Genomic DNA, 20,592 nt, shown 5'->3' with positions numbered 1-20,592 from the left:
CTACTTTTCAATTTAACGTAAAAATTTTGAGTATTAGAATTACAATTTTTCATAAAGATTTATGCAAGATTTTCAGAAAACTTAATTTTTCTTTTTAGTGTCAATTTGAAACACTGTAATCTATTCACAAACCAATCTCTTAAAAGAATTTATTTGACATGCTTTCAAGTGCTGTCTTTGAGGATTTGTGAATATATAGTCAAGGGAGACAATGATGGATTTGCTGAGTAAAAATGAATGACTTCCAGAAAAGCTGCATTCAATTATACAAAGCTGCTAATGCACTGAATTTTCTCGTTGCTGCAGATCCGGAATCCCAGCAAAACAAAGGTCCTCATGAGAAAGAAGAGAAATGCATTTCACTTTGTACAAAGTATGTTGCAAGTGAGAAAATCAATAAGCAATTGCAATTATTGCTACTTTTTCACATTTCTAAAAGTCCCTTAAAGACTTTTCTCTGTTGCTTTTTGCAAGTAAGTTTTTGTAAAAATTTATTAATTTTCCAATTCGGTGTAAATTTTATTGTTAATAATAACCTTTTATGTATTAATATTTTGTAAGCAGGAAGTTAAGTTTTTGTCGTGCCATATGGATTGTGTCAACTCGTGAGGATTGTATTTTATATCCATTTTCCTCCCATGAATATTGAGCTACTAAAATTAATGGCCCATAATTCATGCTAACAATTTTTCCATGTCATTAAATCGCAAATATTGTTCTGAACTTTGTGGTACTTCAACATTGTTTAATCGCGCAAACATTGAAAACTAATTAGAGATGCATCCGGATTTGCATACAAAATTTGCAAATTTTTGAATCATGTACATTTATACAACATACTTTGCATAAATCTACTATGTTCTACTTACAATAATATGCAATTATTGGGAAATTTTTAACACATTATACACAAATGAATGAAATGTGCAATGCATATAGAGGCAATACAACTATATGGAAAATCAGGAAAAATAATCTTTCTGCGTTACCCTCCGCAGTTTCTTCCAATCTTGTAACCGATATTTCCCGGGAGAATAGTTAATCAGATTAATGGGAACAAAATGGGAATGTAAAGCCTCCGCACCCAATAGTGGGTGGAAAACGACGGAGAAAGACAGACGACAAGAAAACCAATTTGATTCGATTAGGAAAAGTCATAAATCGCAACTTTACAAATTAAGCACAGATTTCTTTTCTCCCGCGCAATGGAGTATGGGAAAATCACCTTAAAGGTTCAAAGATTTTTTTCTCAGCATTTTTTTTTTTTGGGGCAGTGATTATTCATTTTCACTGTGGGGATGGTAAAATTTATTTACGACAACTTCTTCCATCAGAGAAACACGGAAAATGTTGGACTAATTGGATTCCGTGGAACTTGGCTGTGGATGGAGTTCCGCACAGACGGAACACACCTCATAAGGAAATTTTTAAAAGAAAAATTGTACAAAGATCTGAGAAAAGTTTTTTTTTGCTTTCTCGAGTGAAGTTCTTTTAGTCTCAACAGAGAAAATCTCAAGATGCGAAAATAACCTCGTATTGGCCTTTTTGTGCGTCTTTTTGCGGAAAATCCCGCAGGAAAATCATATTGTTTGAGAGTTGATATAATATAGAGATAGAAGGAAGTATGGCAGGGTTATTAATTTAAAATTCATTACATTCCTTTCTGCGGGGCAACTTAAATAAAAAAAAACAAAGTTGAATAGTTGGGCATTTCTTAACATCATCCAAGACATATAATCTCCTCGCAGGATCATTCTCTGTGTAGAAATTGTAGGGGTAACTGGGGCAAAATGTTAAATCGCAAGTTTCGGAAAATGGACTGAAAATGCATTTTCCCATTGAGATAGAAAGAAATCGTGTGAGACAAAGTTGTAGCCCGGAAAATTTCCTATAAGACAGTCGTCATTATAAAATTAAAATATATTCTCGGTACATACCAAGGAAAATTTAATTCTCAATTAAAATTAACAAATTGCCCCATGTTCCCCTATGCCTGAGGGGTGTAAGAAATTCACACCATCTTTCCTCGCGAATAGATTCATTTCTCTGTGTGGTTTTCCTTTTCGATGGAACAAAAGGCGGAAAAATAAGTCAAGATGAGTGTGGAATAAAGTGAGATACATTCTGTTCCTTTGGCACCCATTTACTCCCAAATTTGGATCCGGTACCAATTGCCAATAGCACTGAGCATAAACCAAACGCTGGATCACATCCAAAAGATACATTAAAATCCTCCATATCCTCCATTTGCCATTCTAAGAAAGACCACGATAGCGGCGAGGATAAAGGAAAATGTGTCTGCTACATTTTCATTCCACGCAACATTTTAGCCAAAATTCCCTCAACAGGAACAATTTGAATTTTTAAATTTTATTCCATCATTCATACCAACATAAAATCATTTAAAAGCCATTAAATTATTCAATACGAAACAATATGTTTTGGAAATAAATTAAAATTTCATCAAATTTTCCGGACTTCAATGACTTTTCCACTTTTTTTTTTAAAATGTTTATCCCACACAAATTAATTTCCCTCTTGCTCTAGGCTATTGCGTTGTTCTTCTCCCCAAAAGGTGTTTCTGCAACAGCAAAAAAAATCCCCTCGTTATAGCATGAAAATTTAAAAGAATAAAACAGGCATACCCACAAAAAATTCTTGTCTAATTTTACGTTAATTCACGAAGCTCATTCACGTCAACTGCAGATACAATTGAGTATTAGGGCATAATGAGGCGGGAAAGAAGTACAAGGTGGAGTGAGTGAAAAAAAAAATCCCTCCCAAAATTTACCCATCATTCACGATTGATATGATGACGGCGTCGAGATACTTGGGCGGTGGAATTATAAATAGAACTATGGCCACAGCCGAATTGGGTTTAAATTCGAGGCGTGTGACAGGTCCCAAAAGAGGGAAGAAGATTAAGTACATGCCTCAAAGCGAGGGTGACAAACGATTTTGGATTTTTCTCTTTTTTTTGGAATATTTAAACATTCTCAATTTCTCTGTTAAAATTATCAAACTACAGAAAAAAAAATATCAGGGATTTTTCTCGATAAATCGACTATTTTAAAATTATTAATCAAAAAAAGTGAAATATGTGTAAATACAAAGATAAATATTAAATATAGCAAGGATGGTACAGTATAAAGTGAAAGAACGGTAAGTAAAAGTTAAGGGCTGTGATTCGTTCTCAATGTTGACATTTATTTTATACGCGTAATTATTGTGAAGGTACAAAAAAATCCAGTTTTACATAAAGGTCAAACATCAAAATGAAAGAAAAGACTGCGCATCAATTAAAAGAAGAATTGAAAAATCACATAAAATATTTTGAATACCAGTCAATCAAAATTCGCGAGTATATGGTAACGGCTCGCCATGAATTCGCTAACTATGAATGGGCGGTAGTGCGGGATAAAAGTTAGTACTATTAGAAAAATTATAGAGAAAGCCGCCGAATTTCAGGACATTAAAAAGAAAACTTTACAAAAGAAATATGAAAAAAAGTACAAAAAATGCAAAGTTAAAATTTTTCATAGATCGAATAATAGGTACATATAAAGCGAATGTTTTTTTGGACTTTTTTTGTTGGGTTTGTGTTGAGGAAGTTGTCAAATAATGCTGCATGAAGAAATGATGTTTTTATGGCATAACTAAAACAATTTTGTAGTGAAAATCATTTTAATCCTTAAATGTCGGATGATATGTAGAACAAACAGAAAAAAAACGGTTCCTTACGAATGATTGGTAATTTTTTTTTCTTATTGTTGGGTACTTCTGTTGGCAGAGTGCAATTCATTGCGGAGAAGTTTTCTGAGAATAAATCTATTTGCTCTGGAATTGCGTTGGATTCCACGGACGCAATGTTGGACGAAGTCGTAGCAGTTTTGCCCTGAGACACAGGATGAAAAGCCTCATGAAGCCACGTACTGTGCTTCTCCGAACTTTGTCTACATTCTGAAGATGTGCATTGGTCAGTTATGTGTCCTGGATCCAGGCAATTTGAGCATAATTTTGCCTGTCGCACAAATCCGGAGACTTCAGCATCCTCTCGGGCTTTCTTTAAACCGGAGGATTTACTAATTATTTCATCTTTACAATTAAAGGTATTTATACCAACAAAGTTAAATTTTTTTCATAGATCGAATAGAATACATATAAAACGAAAGAACGGTAAATAAAACTTACGGGCTGTGATTCTTTCTTTGTTAGTGAATTCTTTGTCGGTTAAATTCTAAGGAAAGACTGACTCGCGCGTTGCTGTGATTCGGCGCGCGAGTAAGTCTTTCCTCAGAATTTAACTTTTTCTAATTTACAGCTTATTTATCCAATTTTGCACATTTCACTGACAAAGAAAAAATCACAGCCCGTTTCAAAAAAATTACATGATTTACGGTGAATATACACACTAAAAATAATTTTAGTTAATTTGCTGGTAAATTCACCGTAAATGTACATTTACGGGAAAATTTCTCTTTTTTAAACGGAAAACCAGAAAATTTTCAAAAGTTTTAGTTAAATTAAATAATTCATCCGTTTTTTTTTACGAAATCAATATACATAGTTAATTTTTTTTTAGTATAAAAACCTAAATTTCTTAGTTATTTAATCATTACGTAGAAATTTAGTAAAATGAAACAAAATTTTAGTCTTTTTCGATGAAAATTCACTAAAATTTTAGTAAAATTACCTAAAATATTCGTTAAAATAATGGTTTTTGAATTTGTTCCTGAAGAAGCGCCGAAGAAAAACTTTGTCAGTTGATGTCAAGCAGTGAAGTTGTGAACATTCTTGCCGGAGTTTTCATCAGAATTTTCAGGGAATTTCCCACATCATTAATCAGAAAGTCATCTTATACGCAACGAGGAGTTCTTGTGCCTTCTTTGTGGAAGGTTTTTACGGTCATTTGAAGTTTTTTTCAAAATTCATTTCGTGTTGAATTTTAAGTTTCCACAAAAACTAAAATTTTTTTATAACTTCTTTGATGTTTTTGTTTTCGAGAATCCGCATACGAAGCCGTATGCCTCTGTATGCAATAAAATGAAAAAAATAAATTTGTAATATCTTCTATATAATAAAGAATTCAGTTAAATAAATTAAGTCACTGTCTTTTATATATCTTTTTAAATTCAGAATTTTAATTAAAAAAAAAACTAAAATAACCGTTTGAATTTTTTATTTTAGTTAAAATTACTAAAAAAAAATCGCTTAATATACGGAGACATCATAGAGAAATTAACTAATATTTCGTTACAAAAAACTAAAATATTTCGGTTTTTTTTGTAGACTTCTGTTAAATTCATTTAACTAAAATTTTAGTTAAAGAATTTTAACTAAGACACGTGCAGAAATACCGTAGAATGCCCATTCCGTAAAATTTACGGTGAAAATTTTTAGTGTGTAGATACTAAACAATTTTCTAAATTTCATGGGAATATGACAGGATTTCAAAAAAATTTTCAGATTAACTGATATTCAATTTTAAATCCATAAATCCGGCATTGAAAAGTGATTTTACGGATTTTTCTAATTATTCAAATGTAATTATGAGATGATATTTAATTTTCCATTGAAAACTCCGCTGTTTGCAACAACCAATATCGTTTTTCCTATTAAAATTTACACAGAATAGTTGCTGTTTTCGACATCAAATTATCATTTAGCGCTAAATATTGTGAAAGCATAATCAATTTTCCAATAACACAGAGATAAACAATGTGAATTCCACCATGGGATGAAGTAATTAATAGGAAAATCATTTGGCCGGGGTGGTGGATGTACTTTCCCTAATAAAACCACAATTTACGCCATGAAGAAACATTCAGAATATTAGTGTAAAACTTTCTGTATTTTCTCAAGGGAAAATATATGCGAAATTATTCACCGATTTATTGCTACCAAAAGGCTTTCATTTCCACCCAAGTTGGGTGCAAGTACGCGCGCGAGGATTTGTGTGAAGAGTAAACTAATAAAATTTGCTTTTTTTTCGAGAGCCACCCCCTCAGTCACTTCCCCCGATGTATGTACATTTCCTCTGCATGAGTTATAACAAGATAAAGTGAACGATCCCCGGTTTATTTGCTCCATCAACGACGCAACCCATCAAATGTTATGGCTCCACATTTTGGTATATCATGCGTTCTCTGGAGTTTGATGGAAAATGCTATATATGTACATATGTATACTTGATCTGAAAACCAAAGTTCGTTTTTGGGTTCTCTATAATATACCAAATGCAGTTTCGGTACAACGGGTTCAACTAATATTTCCTCCATGGATTCTGGGGAAAAAGAGGCAGGGTATGGGTTAATGCCTCACGGTCAAGTACATGTACGTACACCGGGTGGGTAAGGCTGTGAGAATTCTTCAATGATTGCACTACAACTTTCATGTGGGTTTATATGATGGTACCCATGGGGAAACTTTCTGAAAATACTCAAAGTAATGAGGAAACGAATTTGAACGAGGTGCACTGTAAGTTGTGAGTGATTGAATGATTAGATTTTATGTTGCACATACATACAACATTATATGAATACTATTATGATGAATTAATTAAAAGCATAGGGTATGAAAACTTTACTGAAACAAACTTTTAGAATAATATGTAAAAACAAAATTGGATAGTTTGGGTCATACCAAAGAGTTTAAAAAGTTTAAATTTATTACGAAATATGAGAAAATAATCGAAATAATAAGTTTTTGTTTATTATATTTTTGCTAATGAATGAGAAACTGATGTACAAAATTTAAATTAAGAAATTATAGCGCCTGTTTCTTTAACAAAAATATGATATTAAAGAAAAGACTAAGAACTTTTTTGAAGACCTCGAAAAATTTTATTTTATTTTTTTTAAGAACTGACCAATTCCACCCTACTTTTCTTCGTATTATATGTACCTACAAGATACTACCAAATATGTACTACCCACTATATTCATATGTATGTACAGTACATATATAAATTAAATGTGGACAGTTTATCACTTTGGGTGCGAAAAGGGGTTGCCTTTGCCTTTTTGAAAGGGTGCAAATGAACACACATAGTTTCAACACAAAGTCTTTTCAGTTTGGTCTTCAGGAGAGAAGTTCAACAACACTCGACTATTGTGTCAAAGGGTAAAGTGTCCCAAGATGACCGTACCATCTCAAGTCTGAGAAAGTTTTATCACATTTCACAACCATTCGTCTTCTCTGGACAACAACTTCAAAATAAACTGATGACTCTCTTATATGGCAAAGACATGATGCGGGAGGGCGATAAAAAACATCAGAGCTGTATAAAATGAAATCATCATCCATTTCATTTTACTATTAAATTGGAATAAAATAATTTTTATAGTATAAATTCAATTAAATTTTCCACTAATTTAAGTAATATAACATTTGTGGAAATATATTCAAATATATTTTGAAAATTTTATTGCTTTATAGCTTATTTTCACGCGAGGAAATTTGAGAAGTCATAATAATAGTATAAATCATTTAATTGCGAAAATGCATCTCAGACTTCAAAAAATATATATAAAAGCTTCACCATATTGATAATTTTTAAGCTTTCTGTTCGTATCTGTGTCCATTAATAAGATTTTGTACCTTCTAGAGAGCGACGGGATAATGAGATATCGATTTTAACGTAGAAGATTGTCCTAATAATAATCCTTTTATTTCTTAAAAAGACTGTCGTTAATCTTAGGTTTATTTAAAAAAAAATCTAGTTTTAATTTTAAATTGCTAATGCTTTAAATATCCTGAGGAAACGAAGCAAAACTTTCCCCTAAAAACGATAAAGACATAATCCTTTCACTCGATACTTTTTCCCGTCCACAATAAAGGATAAGGAGAATAAGATGTTTCGCATTAAATCCTTGTAAAGCCCTACGAGCCCTACAATTGATTCTACCTATAGTATTGGTGGCACAATGTAATTCAATGACGAAGAATTTTTCCAAGAATTTCAACAATGACAACCGAGATGTCTCACAAAACGACCAAAGGGATCCTATAGAAAAATACCTGTTCGTTTAACATATACACCTGGACAAAGGAGACAAGATTAATAGGCACAAGGTGTATGTGTGTCTGTGGTGGGGCCAGAAAAAAAGAGGCAAAGAAAAGCGAGATGGAGAAATCAAAAGAAATGATGGTGTAATTTCCAATTCTTACACAGGGTCCTTTGATATCCTAGTATTCACGCTCCTGCGCCCCTGCAATTAACCACTTTGAGAGCTAAGGTACAAATTTCCACACTCCCCCGAGGGAGAAGAAAAGGACAAATTTCATGGTGTTGGACAATCTTTGCTCGCGTGGTGTTGGAATGCGGGAAGAATTTCATTCGTGGAAGGGAAATAGAAAAAAAAAATCATGAGATAGAAAAACATAAAGAAAATTGTCACTTTTGGCAGAGAAACATTTTTTTCTTCCTCCCCCCCCCCCCCTCATCCAGGACAATGTATCGCCGACCCACTCAGAGTCTGTGTTGCTAAATGGGCTACCAAGTGGGTGGGTGGCTCTAATGGATCCAAATGAAAGACACCCATTTCACCTTATTCAACGAACCTATAGAGGCAACCATTTTAATGTAAAGTACATGACCTTTTGTGTGTACTCACTCCCGGGGACTATTTCAACCGTATTAGCATTTTGAAGCAACTTCCCTGTATAATTAGAGGAATTTCGGGTGATGCTTGCTTTTGGGTTGAATTTTCCCCATTTTCTCCGAATCTCTCAACTAAATTGCCACAATGTATCTTCCATGAAAGATTTAACAACAATTTATGGAGACCAATGGAGACAATTTTTTCCCTATTACACTATTTACATTTGCGATTAAAACCCATCTTGGGGGGCATTTAAATGACCCAAAAAGGGGAGAATTAATTGATTCTCTAGAGTTTTTTCCTCCTCACTTCTTGGCTTAATAAAATAGAAAAAGAAAAAATATTTGTGTTGGATTTTTTTAATTAGTTTCTTACAGATATATTTTTCATAAATTACGATTAATTTTTTATTTAAGTAATTATAGATTAAATGAATAAAAGTAAAAATCAAAGAAAGTATTTAAGATAAAAGTAATGACATGAACTTTCAATGCCAATATTTGCAGAATATCTCTATAAAAGCACATTAAATTACTTATATTATTCATTAGGAATAACTCAGCAAATTAATGAAACCACACTGCATTCCTATTGAAATATAATTTCAATGTTAGCATCAAATATGATGCGAGAGAAAATCTCAATTTACCAATAATTTCTGATAATTCATAACCATAATAGAGAGATTTGTGGGAAATGTGAGAATTCCTGTGAATGTAGTTTCTCTCTACTATTGATAAATTCACTTTTGGAACTATGTTACTAATTGATATTGTATATTAATTGGTGTACATATTGGTGGAATAGGTTGAGTGTTGCATTAAAATATCTTCAATAGATTTCCGGCAAAATATTTGCTATTACAGTTCTGTGTCAGAAATAATTTTGATGGATTCGCAAAATTGTGAAAATTTTACTTGACACGATTTTTCCAATTAATATTTCTGCCACGGGTCTGTAATATATGTATTCACGCACCTACCTATATCGAGAATATGTAAAATATTGGTTAACGCTTCATGGGCCGAGTTTTAACACTCAAACGAATTTGCAAATTATCCAAATATATTACTGCATAATTAACACTTTGATTTCATTTCGCAAGTTCAACAGGAAAATAGATGTTTGGGAAAGGATATCCGATGTACCAGTCAATTTTTCGTCAATATACAATAATGAAATTCACAGCTGAAAAAACATTATTAATGTCACGAACAAATTGGTGAATTAATTGAAAATTCACATGTACCAGGGAAGGATGGTAAAAAAAATTGAAAAAAAGGTACCTCACAAATGGAATTAAAATGCAAATTTCCACTTACCACAATATTATTGAGAGTTATCGTCAATTCGGCTTTGGGTCGTGAGGGTGGGCAGGTGCAATTTGCTCTGAGAACATCACCTGGTTCATAGCGGTCGTGCTCAGTCCAGAGGGATGGTTGCTTGTCGGGTAGTTCTACAAAATGAAAAATTTCCAACCACCAATTAGCAACAATTGGACAAGTGAAACTTGCGCAAATTGCAGTTGTTTGCGCGCCCAAATTGTAAATTCAATTCAAATTTTCTAAAATGTACACGGAGATATTTTTGCCTTGATTGTTGGTGAAAAGTTTTGCATTGGTTCACTCATATGCAAACACTTCTTCATTATACATAGCACCTACATATCACTAGTCATAGAGCATCACGTAAATTGAGCTTTCAGTACCACCGCATATCATTTCATTACATACATATACACCCCTCCGAAATAGATTCAAGCATAAGAAATTTTCCCTTAACTCCTAGTGAATTAAAAGCTATGAGAGCGGGGCGAGAGTTGCAGGGAAATTTCGTTTCAAATTTCATATGAGAAGTATTAGTGCACGGCTTTGCACAAGACATCATGGGAAAAGCTTTCAGCATCATGAACTTTCACACAGAATTCTCTTTTGGCTGACTTAAGAACACTTCCCGTGCAATCCCAAAAGCGCCATAAGGTGTAAACTTCCTCGCAATTGTCCTTTTACGTGTCACAAAACAAGTTTATCTTTGCTACACTTTGGGTTTACTCAAAGAAATTTACATACAACAAAATTAGTTTTTTGTCTTGGTTTTCACTGTATTCACCCCCAAAGGCTATGAAAATTATATCGTAAAATACAAATTAATTTATTTTGTAGAATAGAGTTTTGTGGAATTTTGTTGCTTTTCCACATTTCACAAAAACTTCATGACAAAGTTATTAATTTAAGCTTCATAACCGTTGTAAGCTTAATTGGTAAAAATCTTATTGGGCAGTGGCGTAGCTATGGAAGGTATTTGAGTGTCAAAATACCGAAAAAAAAGAAAACGTAAGGTTTACCTTTAAAAATCAAAATAAACTATACTTAAAAATTATAATTATAAAAAGCAACTTAAAACGTTGGAAAAAACAAACGCTAGAAAATTGAACGACAAACTTTGGAAGTAAAGATGAAACGTTGGACAATTAAACCGTCAAATATGTTCGAATGAATGTCAACAGTAGAATAAAATATAAGAATTAGAAAAGGTTTGTTAATCGTTAGATAACACCAAATAGAAAACTTTAAGAAAACATACAAACATACAAGTACAAACTTTTAACATATCAACTTAACGTCAAACGTCGAAAGGAAAAATCGTTAGAAAATAAATGTTTAATATTAGAAAACAAACTAACTAAAAAAAAAGAAATTTCATACGTTAGAATTTCATAATTTTTCAAAAGCAAGAGTCGTTAAAAATTCTTAGAAGTCACAATTTTAATAAACCTCAACCTCTAAGTCGTTCTGTTTAACCATTTAAAGTGTCCTTTTAAGAAAAAAAAATCCTTAAGCCTTTGAATAGATTTTTAGCTACGCCCTGCTATTGGCATGAATTTTTTTTTTCTAACTATTTAATTATTTTATTTTATTTTTTTTTTTTTTGAGTAACTTTTCTACATTAATATGTACATTTTATATGTTTCATTTTATATGTTCCAGCCTTGGCTGCTTTCATATTATTTGTATTTTTAATTCATGTGTGTGTTTGATTTGTCACCTATTTGTGTTTGGTTGTAATATTTTCCTATCCATTTTTTTGTTTTAATAAAATTCTTAGCCTAACTTAACCTAACCCCCCTACCCCGCCTTTGTGATTTGTATGTTTATTGATTTAAAATACAAAATGGAGATTTATATGTTTTAAGTCTGTTTGATCTTATTGATGTGTCTTTCATGTGATAGATATTTGTTATATTTTTATTGAGTGATATTTTTGTTTTTTCGTGAAAATTTTCAGTAAGTGTTTTTATGTGTTCTTGGATTGTTGGCATATTTGTTATTTCATGTAATTTTTTGTTTGATATTAATTTCTTTGTTATTGGATTGAATTTTTCATTTTGTGCCATTCTAAGACATTGGTTTTGGATTGTTTGTAATTTTTTCATATTTGTGCTGGATATATTATTCCATACTTGTATTGCATAAGTTATAATTGGCCTAATGAATGTTTTGTAAATATTTACTTTTAAATTTTCTTTTAAATTGTTATTAATCTTTAAGAATGGATAGACTTTTTTAATACCTAATTTACTTTTTTTAATTACATTGTTTACGTGTGTTTGGTATCTGAGTTTTTTGTCTAATGTCAATCCTAGGTATTTTACTTCATTTGTGCTTTTTATATTTGTGTTTTCAAATTTTAGTGGGGGTGGTTCTGTGACTTTTCTTTTATTTGTAAAATTTATTGATTCTGTTTTATTTGGATTTATCTGAATGTGCCATTTTTTGTAATATTTTTCTAATGTTTTTATGTGTTTTTGTAATATTGAATAATTTGTTTCTATGTCATCATTTACTGTGTATAAGGCTGTGTCATCTGCAAATATAGAGGTTGTAATTTCTGGTATTTTTGGAATATCACTTGTAAAAATTGAAAATAGAATTGGTGACAATATAGCGCCCTGGGGGCATCCTGCTTTGATTTCTTTAGGCTGTGATTTAGCATACTGTGATATTTCAACTGTGATAAGTCTTTCTTTTAAATAACTATTTAATGTAAGAATTATGTGATAATCAAATTTATAATGTTGTGACCCAACACAACCCCTTATTTTCAATACATTATATTCAATATCTTGCGCCTAAATTATCTCTAAAGTCACCCTAGCGACATTCTTCCTCCCTCGATCTTCTCACTTGTAAAAGACTATACCTTGATACAATATAGGGGTAAAATTCCACAGCGGATGAACCCCAACAGTTATGACCAAATATGGTCATATTTGAAAGATGAGAATTCACAAAAAGGTAAACTCCCACGATCACCAAGAGCGAGGTGACAGAGTTTTTCTTGCCTAATTGCTCAAGATGCGCGGGAAGGTAACAGCATGCATGCGTGATGATGCTACAGGAAGAGAAAGCGCGATCCAATGTTTGGCGATCGCGCCGCGATAGCGGGGGTAGATGCGTTGAAGATAACCAATGGGCAGCTGCCACCTCGCGTCTCTCGCAAGGGTAAACTCCCTTTTTCTTGGAATTTCGTCATCCCGAGAATAGAGACGCTCCCTTTTTCCTGGAATTTCATCAGATAGAGTGTTGAGACGGGAGATAGGTGAGGGGGTGATCAAGTTAATAAAAAGGGCTGACGCCCTCAATCGAGGAGAGAATCATTCAGTTGGAGTCAGTCAGATCAGAGAGTCAGTTCATTCAGTTCAGTACAGTGAGTTCAGTTCGATCAGTCAGAGTGTGGCCTCGGGCCACACTGGCCATTTTGCACTTGTCAGTGGCCAGTCGATCAGTTAATTCTGAAAGTCCGTATCGGGACATTTTCATTTGTATCAGGTAGTCCAAGTTGGGACTTGTAAAATTTATATCAATAAATAAAGTTGGAAGTGTAAAATAGAATCAAGTGTATCAGTGACTCGACCCTAGGCCCGCTTCCAGCATCCATCATCCAGCGCACAGGACCAGTTGTGGGAACTCATCATCATCATCCCCAAAAACCCACAACATTAATTTTGGCGTCTCCAGCCAGGAGAAAAACCTGAGAGAATATTTCATCATAAAAGTCAAAAAGGATCACAGCAAAAGAAAAAAAAAAATCCAACATAAATCGAAATCTAAACTTCTAATTTAAACAAAGTGAAAATCATAAATCTAAATACGATAAATTTAAAACTTTTGCGAACTTCTTAACAAAAATCAAATAAAATAAAACAAATAAAATTCAGTGGTAAAGAATCAACGAATTTCACAATAATTCGAAACGCATAATCAGCGAGAAAAATCTGGGCGAATTTCATCAAATAGAATCAACGAATTGCACAATAATTCGAAACGCATAATCAGCGAGAAAGATCTGGGCGAATTTCATCAAATAGAATCAAGAGTGAAAGTTCGAAACGCATGATCAGCGAAGACCTTCAACTTCGGAACAGAAACGTGGTGAGAAGAAGTACCATGATCAGGACCCCTTCACCGACACCGAGGAATATGGCAAACGATAATCGGTCACCATCGCCCTCTCTGGACGTCCCGGAGCGGCAAACAACATCATCCCAGAGATGCACCGACACCGCAAGCAGCCGAAAGATGGATGAGCTGCGAGAACATCTGAGGGAAATACCTCGATTAACAAGTTATTTGACCTATTTTTATTGAACACCGATAATATCTACGACCAATTCGAGATAGAAGATGACGAAGTGGTAGATAGGAATTTCACATCTAGTTTATTGACAAAAATAACTCCTATGTTTCTTAAATGTATAAAAAACACAAATAATTTAAGGAAAGATTATAAAAGTATGCGAAATGAACTGATGGCCACTAGGGCGCAGGAGATTGGGATAGATGAAGCGAGAGAAAATCTCGCTTCATTACTAAAAAAAGATGAGGAAACGCTTTCTGAATTTGGAAAAAGAGTGAGCGAGAGTTTAGATTCGGTAATTAAGGCTTACGCCTCAGAGTTTGAACTTGCAACGTCCATTGCCATACCATCAAAAGTACGGAAATCCTTGACCACCCTTGCTATTGAAACATTTTGTCAAGCAATATGGGATTCTGAAACGCGAATTCTCACCCTCGCTGAAAGACACGAAAGTTTGGCGAATGTCATAGTGGTTGCGGAAAATCGCCTTCGTCGACTTAAGAAAAAGAATAAAGATTCGGAAGAACCTAAAACTAACCATGTCTCAGAGTCTCAAAATTCCAACAGCAACTCCAATAGAAATAGCAACCCCAATAACTCCAATAAAAACAATCGTTCGGATAACTTTCGAAACTCTAATGATTCAAGAAATTTTAATAATCCACGGAACTATAATAATTATAATAATTTCCCTAATTATCGCAATCAGTACAATTCCCCTAATTTCAATAGAGATCGTTACAACGACAATGGTAGAAACTATCGTCGAGATACATATTTTCCACGAAACGACATGCAAAGATATGCCCAATACCCACTGAGGGAATCCAATTGGAATGCTTCGCGCCCTGTAGAAGGACGTTATGCACCAAATTACAACAACGCCCGAAACCCCTCCAATGATCAAAACTATAACCCGCGGACAAGAAATGATGCACCTTCCCAATCTCTCCGAAATCCATCAAGTAACAATGTTAGATTCCAGGATCAAAATGTTAACGGCGACACGAATAACCCAAGAAACGGCAATTTTGCACAAAATAAAACGTCTTATAATACACCACCCCGAGTGGGACCCGGGAGACCTCAGAACCATTATTTCGTGGAATATGAGGATGAAGAATCCCCAGAATTTGATATACCCGATAGCGGGGACGATTTTGAATTATCCCACGAACCTTTAAACGGGTAGAGGCCGATTGGGAGGAAGTTGACCCCCCAAGTACGACTCGGCCCCCTCAAATCGATGTACATTTTGTCAACACAGCTCGCGTTGCGCCGGTAGTAAGGGTATGGTGTTATGGAACAGCAAATATAACAGCACTTCATATGTTAATAGATACTGGAGCTCATTCATCTTTGATCAGACAAGAACTTGTACCTGCGAATTGCCACATAAACCCACTGTTTAAGATTACTATGGGTGGAATATCCACAGGACTTGTCACTACTTTAGGATCGGTTAATTTACAACTAAAATTCGCTAGAGATACGCCAGATTTTAATGCAAACTTTCAGGTATTCCCCAGAGAACACCACTTTCCCTATGATGGAATAATAGGATTTAATTTAATGCGACAAATGGGCGCGTGCATTTTTACTCAAGAAAAAATGGTATTATTTAAGACTCTAAAATATACAGCCGAATTTCTCACAGATTGTAGAATTCCAAAAAGAACACCCCAAGCAAACGAACCCCTCTCACAGGTACCAGAACAAAACGCGACAGGTGACACCCGAATAGGAAGGGTAATCAGTGCGAATGGACGGCGAAGTAATACCACAAATATTAGTGAATCTCCATTAAGGAATGATTTAAACAGTAGACCAGGATCAACAAACGTGGGAAACTCAAACAATGACTATAACCATGGGAACGCGGGTAACTCTAATAATAGAAATGTCAATGAAAACGTGGAAAATTCTAATAGCAATAACGGCAATAACGTTAACGGACAAGCGGGAAACTCTAACGATAATAATATTAATGCAAACCCTGGAAGCTCTAATAGTAATCGTATCATTGTAAACGGAAATACGGGAAATCCTAGTAATAATTACAGAAATGAAAATGCAGGAAATTCGAGAAATATTAACACCCATGGAGATGCAGAAAACATAAATAGCCCTAACGCTGATAAAAGCGGTGAGAATAGCTCACAAGAAGAAACAGAATTAATCGCGAGAGAAGGAAGTTTTCGGAAAAGATACCCCAAACGGAATGTAAAGGGTACAGTTGGAAATATAGAAATAAATACACGACAGTCAAAGCGTAGAAAGTGTAATGAAAGTAGAGAAAGTAGCACAAGTAGAGAGGAAGGAATTACAAGAAAAAGAATAGATCAAACAGCAGTGCTCGACATGAGCGTGAATAAAAATCGGATATATTTTTTTGGGGAAAATAAAGACACAAGGAAAGAAGAGGAAACAAATCATAATATGGCCCCCACGGTACATACAGAGGAAAAACTTAGAAGCAAGTGTGAAGGAAATGATGAAGAAAATGAAATTAATCAAAAAATGACGCCAATGATGCGTCCCGCGAATATAAAAAAAAAAAAAAAAAATGAAGAAAATGAAAATATATAAGAAATGAAGAAAATGAAATTACTCGAAAAATGACGCCAATGATGCGTCCCGCGAATATAAAAAAAAAAACGAAGAAAATGAAATTAATCGAAAAATGACGCCAATGATGCGTCCCGCGAATAAAAAAAAAAAAATGAAGAAAATGAAAATATATAAGAAATGAAGAAAATGAAATTAATCGAAAAATGACGCCAATGATGCGTCCCGCGAATATAAAAAAAAAAATGAAGAAAATGAAATTAATCGAAAAATGACGCCAATGATGCGTCCCGCGAATATAAAAAAAAAAAAATGAAGAAAATGAAAATATATAAGAAATGAAGAAAATGAAATTACTCGAAAAATGACGCCAATGATGCGTCCCGCGAATATAAAAAAAAAAACGAAGAAAATGAAATTAATCGAAAAATGACGCCAATGATGCGTCCCGCGAATATAAAAAAAAAAAAACGAAGAAAATGAAATTAATCGAAAAATGACGCCAATGATGCGTCCCGCGAAAAAAAAAAATGAAGAAAATGAAATTAATCGAAAAATGACGCCAATGATGCGTCCCGCGAATAAAAAAAAAAATGAAGAAAATGAAAATATATAAAAAATGAAGAAAATGAAATTAATCGAAAAATGACGCCAATGATGCGTCCCGCGAATAAAAAAAAAATGAAGAAAATGAAAATATATAAGAAATGAAGAAAATGAAATTAATCGAAAAATGACGCCAATGATGCGTCCCGCGAATAAAAAAAAAAAATGAAGAAAATGGAATTAATCGAAAAATGACGCCAATGATGCGTCCCGCGAATATAAAAAAAAAATGAAGAAAATGAAAATATATATAAGAAATGAAGAAAATGAAGAAAGCGAAGAACACAAGGAAAATTAGAGAAATATGAAAATTTATAAAATAATATGACTGTGGGATATTACGCGAATAATGCGATAAAGTAAAATAAAATTAGAAAGGATCAATGATGGCGCCTGTGTTGTGCCTCACGAAAATTGGGATTAATGAAGACTATCATGAAAATAATGGAATTATTCGGAAAACTATGAAAACGAGATACACGCGAAAAACGGAATCATAATGAAGAATATAATGAAAATAATGAAACGAATCGAAATAAAATGAAAATGGAATATTACGCGAGAAACGGAATTAATGAAGAATATAATGAAAATAATGAAATGAATCGAAATAAAAAGAAAACGGAATATTACGAGAGAAACGGAATTAATGAAGAATATAATGAAAATAATGAAATGAATCGAAATAAAAAGAAAATGGAATATTACGCGCGAAACGGAATTAACGAAGAATATAATAAAAAAAAAAAAAAATGGGAACTTATTGGAATAAAATGAAAATGAGATAGACGCGAAAAATCGGAATAGATTAAAAAAAAATAATGAAAATAATGAAATTAATCGGTATAATACGAATATGAGATACTACGCAAAAAATGGAAATAATGAAGAATATAATAAAAATCAACGAAATACTACGTTCACGATATGTCCCGCGAATAATGAAGATATTGAAATAAATCGAATTAAGACGCCCTCATTGCGTTCCACGGGTTATATAAGAAATCACGAAAATTATGCGAATACTAAAGGCAAATGCTCTATGCATTTGAAAAGAGTCCTTATAGTAGATTACGAAAGAAATTGGGAAAGCTTGAAAAGAAATAATACACATTTTACGATCTCCAAGTTTAAAAGCGAATACTAAAGGCAAATGTTCTATGCATTTGAAGATTCCTTATAGTAGATGACGAAAGAAATTGGGAAAGCTTGAAAAGAAATAATACACATTTAACGATCTCCAAGTAAAAAAAAAAAAATAAAAAAAAAAAAGAAATTATAAAAAAAAAAAAATAATAAATGAATAAAAATATATAAGACAAGAACCATGTATGAGTAACAAAGAAAAAAAAAAGGAAATTTAACTTAGAAGGAGAGTAAGTCAATCATTTTATATCCATAAATATTAAATTAAACTATATTGAACAAAGAAACAATAAAGAGTTAAGAATAATAAAAATTAAGAGCAAAAAAAAAAGGAAATAAAAAGTATGAAACCTACGAAATAAAGAAATCAAGTTCACGAAATAAAAGAAATACATACAAAAAAAAAAAGAAAAGATTAATGGAAATAAGATAATAACAGCTAAGAAGTAAAATAAATTTAAAAAAAAAATCAATTACATTCAAATATGAATAATCTACAAATAATAATAATAATAATAATTTTAATTGCTTTTCAAAAAAAAAAAATATTTTTCTCTTCCATAAATTTAGATAAACCATACAAAAAAAAGGAATAAGTAAATAAGTAAATTGAAGAAAAGCAAAACACTTAAAAAAAAAAATGAACTAAAGATTAATCAAAAAAGAAAAAAACATAAGATTTTACAATCATTAAAGTAAAAAAAAAATATAGCTTGTAAACAAAATATGATCACCTCCGTCTCACCAATCGTAATAGAAAAATTTTCAGTTTATTCAAAACCTTAAGTTTCTGAGCTTTTATCTTTGCAATATAAAAGCTCTAGTTCACGGGGGAAAGGGATGTGTGAATAACACACTCACCTATTTAACTACCTACCCCATAAAATTGTCCCGCCCCGTCTCTTTCTATCGTACCAATTTCACTAAACCCTATTTATTTATTATTTAATTTGAAATCATGCAAATTTTTTTTTTTTTTTCTTTTCCCCTTTAATATATTTTCAATACCTATAGAAAATCGTTCAGTTCCTTCGGAACTTCAAGCTTTTCTGAGCTTTTAGCTCTACGAGCATAAAAGCTCTTGTTCACAGGGGAAAGGAGTGTTGTGACCCAACACAACCCCTTATTTTCAATACATTATATTCAATATCTTGCGCCTAAATTATCTCTAAAGTCACCCTAGCGACATTCTTCCTCCCTCGATCTTCTCACTTGTAAAAGACTATACCTTGATACAATATAGGGGTAAAATTCCACAGCGGATGAACCCCAACAGTTATGACCAAATATGGTCATATTTGAAAGATGAGAATTCACAAAAAGGTAAACTCCCACGATCACCAAGAGCGAGGTGACAGAGTTTTTCTTGCCTAATTGCTCAAGATGCGCGGGAAGGTAACAGCATGCATGCGTGATGATGCTACAGGAAGAGAAAGCGCGATCCAATGTTTGGCGATCGCGCCGCGATAGCGGGGGTAGATGCGTTGAAGATAACCAATGGGCAGCTGCCACCTCGCGTCTCTCGCAAGGGTAAACTCCCTTTTTCTTGGAATTTCGTCATCCCGAGAATAGAGACGCTCCCTTTTTCCTGGAATTTCATCAGATAGAGTGTTGAGACGGGAGATAGGTGAGGGGGTGATCAAGTTAATAAAAAGGGCTGACGCCCTCAATCGAGGAGAGAATCATTCAGTTGGAGTCAGTCAGATCAGAGAGTCAGTTCATTCAGTTCAGTACAGTGAGTTCAGTTCGATCAGTCAGAGTGTGGCCTCGGGCCACACTGGCCATTTTGCACTTGTCAGTGGCCAGTCGATCAGTTAATTCTGAAAGTCCGTATCGGGACATTTTCATTTGTATCAGGTAGTCCAAGTTGGGACTTGTAAAATTTATATCAATAAATAAAGTTGGAAGTGTAAAATAGAATCAAGTGTATCAGTGACTCGACCTTAGGCCCGCTTCCAGCGTCCATCATCCAGCGCACAGGACCAGTTGTGGGAACACATCATCATCCCCTAAAAACCCACAACAATAATTT

At 33.3% G+C, this 20,592-nt stretch overlaps 3 protein-coding genes across 9 annotated transcripts in view; 2 read left to right on the top strand and 1 right to left on the bottom strand.

The window, feature by feature from the left end:
• Nucleotides 1-20,592, top strand: part of LOC129797635 (cytochrome P450 6A1-like) — a 690,618-nt gene that overhangs the window by 399,311 nt on the left and 270,715 nt on the right. The gene's annotated exons all lie outside the window — the stretch shown is intronic.
• The window catches only part of LOC129797630 (cytochrome P450 6a9-like), a 667,408-nt gene that overhangs the window by 376,101 nt on the left and 270,715 nt on the right, over nt 1-20,592 (top strand). The gene's annotated exons all lie outside the window — the stretch shown is intronic.
• The window catches only part of LOC129797678 (uncharacterized), a 101,361-nt gene that overhangs the window by 43,328 nt on the left and 37,441 nt on the right, over nt 1-20,592 (bottom strand). For all 5 annotated transcript variants that reach the window (XM_055840471.1, XM_055840470.1, XM_055840473.1 and 2 more), the window contains one exon: nt 9,926-10,059. In XM_055840471.1, coding sequence (XP_055696446.1) covers nt 9,926-10,059 — 134 coding nt within the window. The remainder of the gene's footprint in view (nt 1-9,925; nt 10,060-20,592) is intronic.

The sequence above is a fragment of the Lutzomyia longipalpis genome, chromosome 1 (genome assembly GCF_024334085.1).
Source record: "Lutzomyia longipalpis isolate SR_M1_2022 chromosome 1, ASM2433408v1".
In the NCBI taxonomy this organism is placed as follows: domain Eukaryota; kingdom Metazoa; phylum Arthropoda; class Insecta; order Diptera; family Psychodidae; genus Lutzomyia; species Lutzomyia longipalpis.
This window is presented reverse-complemented; position numbering and strand designations above follow the sequence as displayed.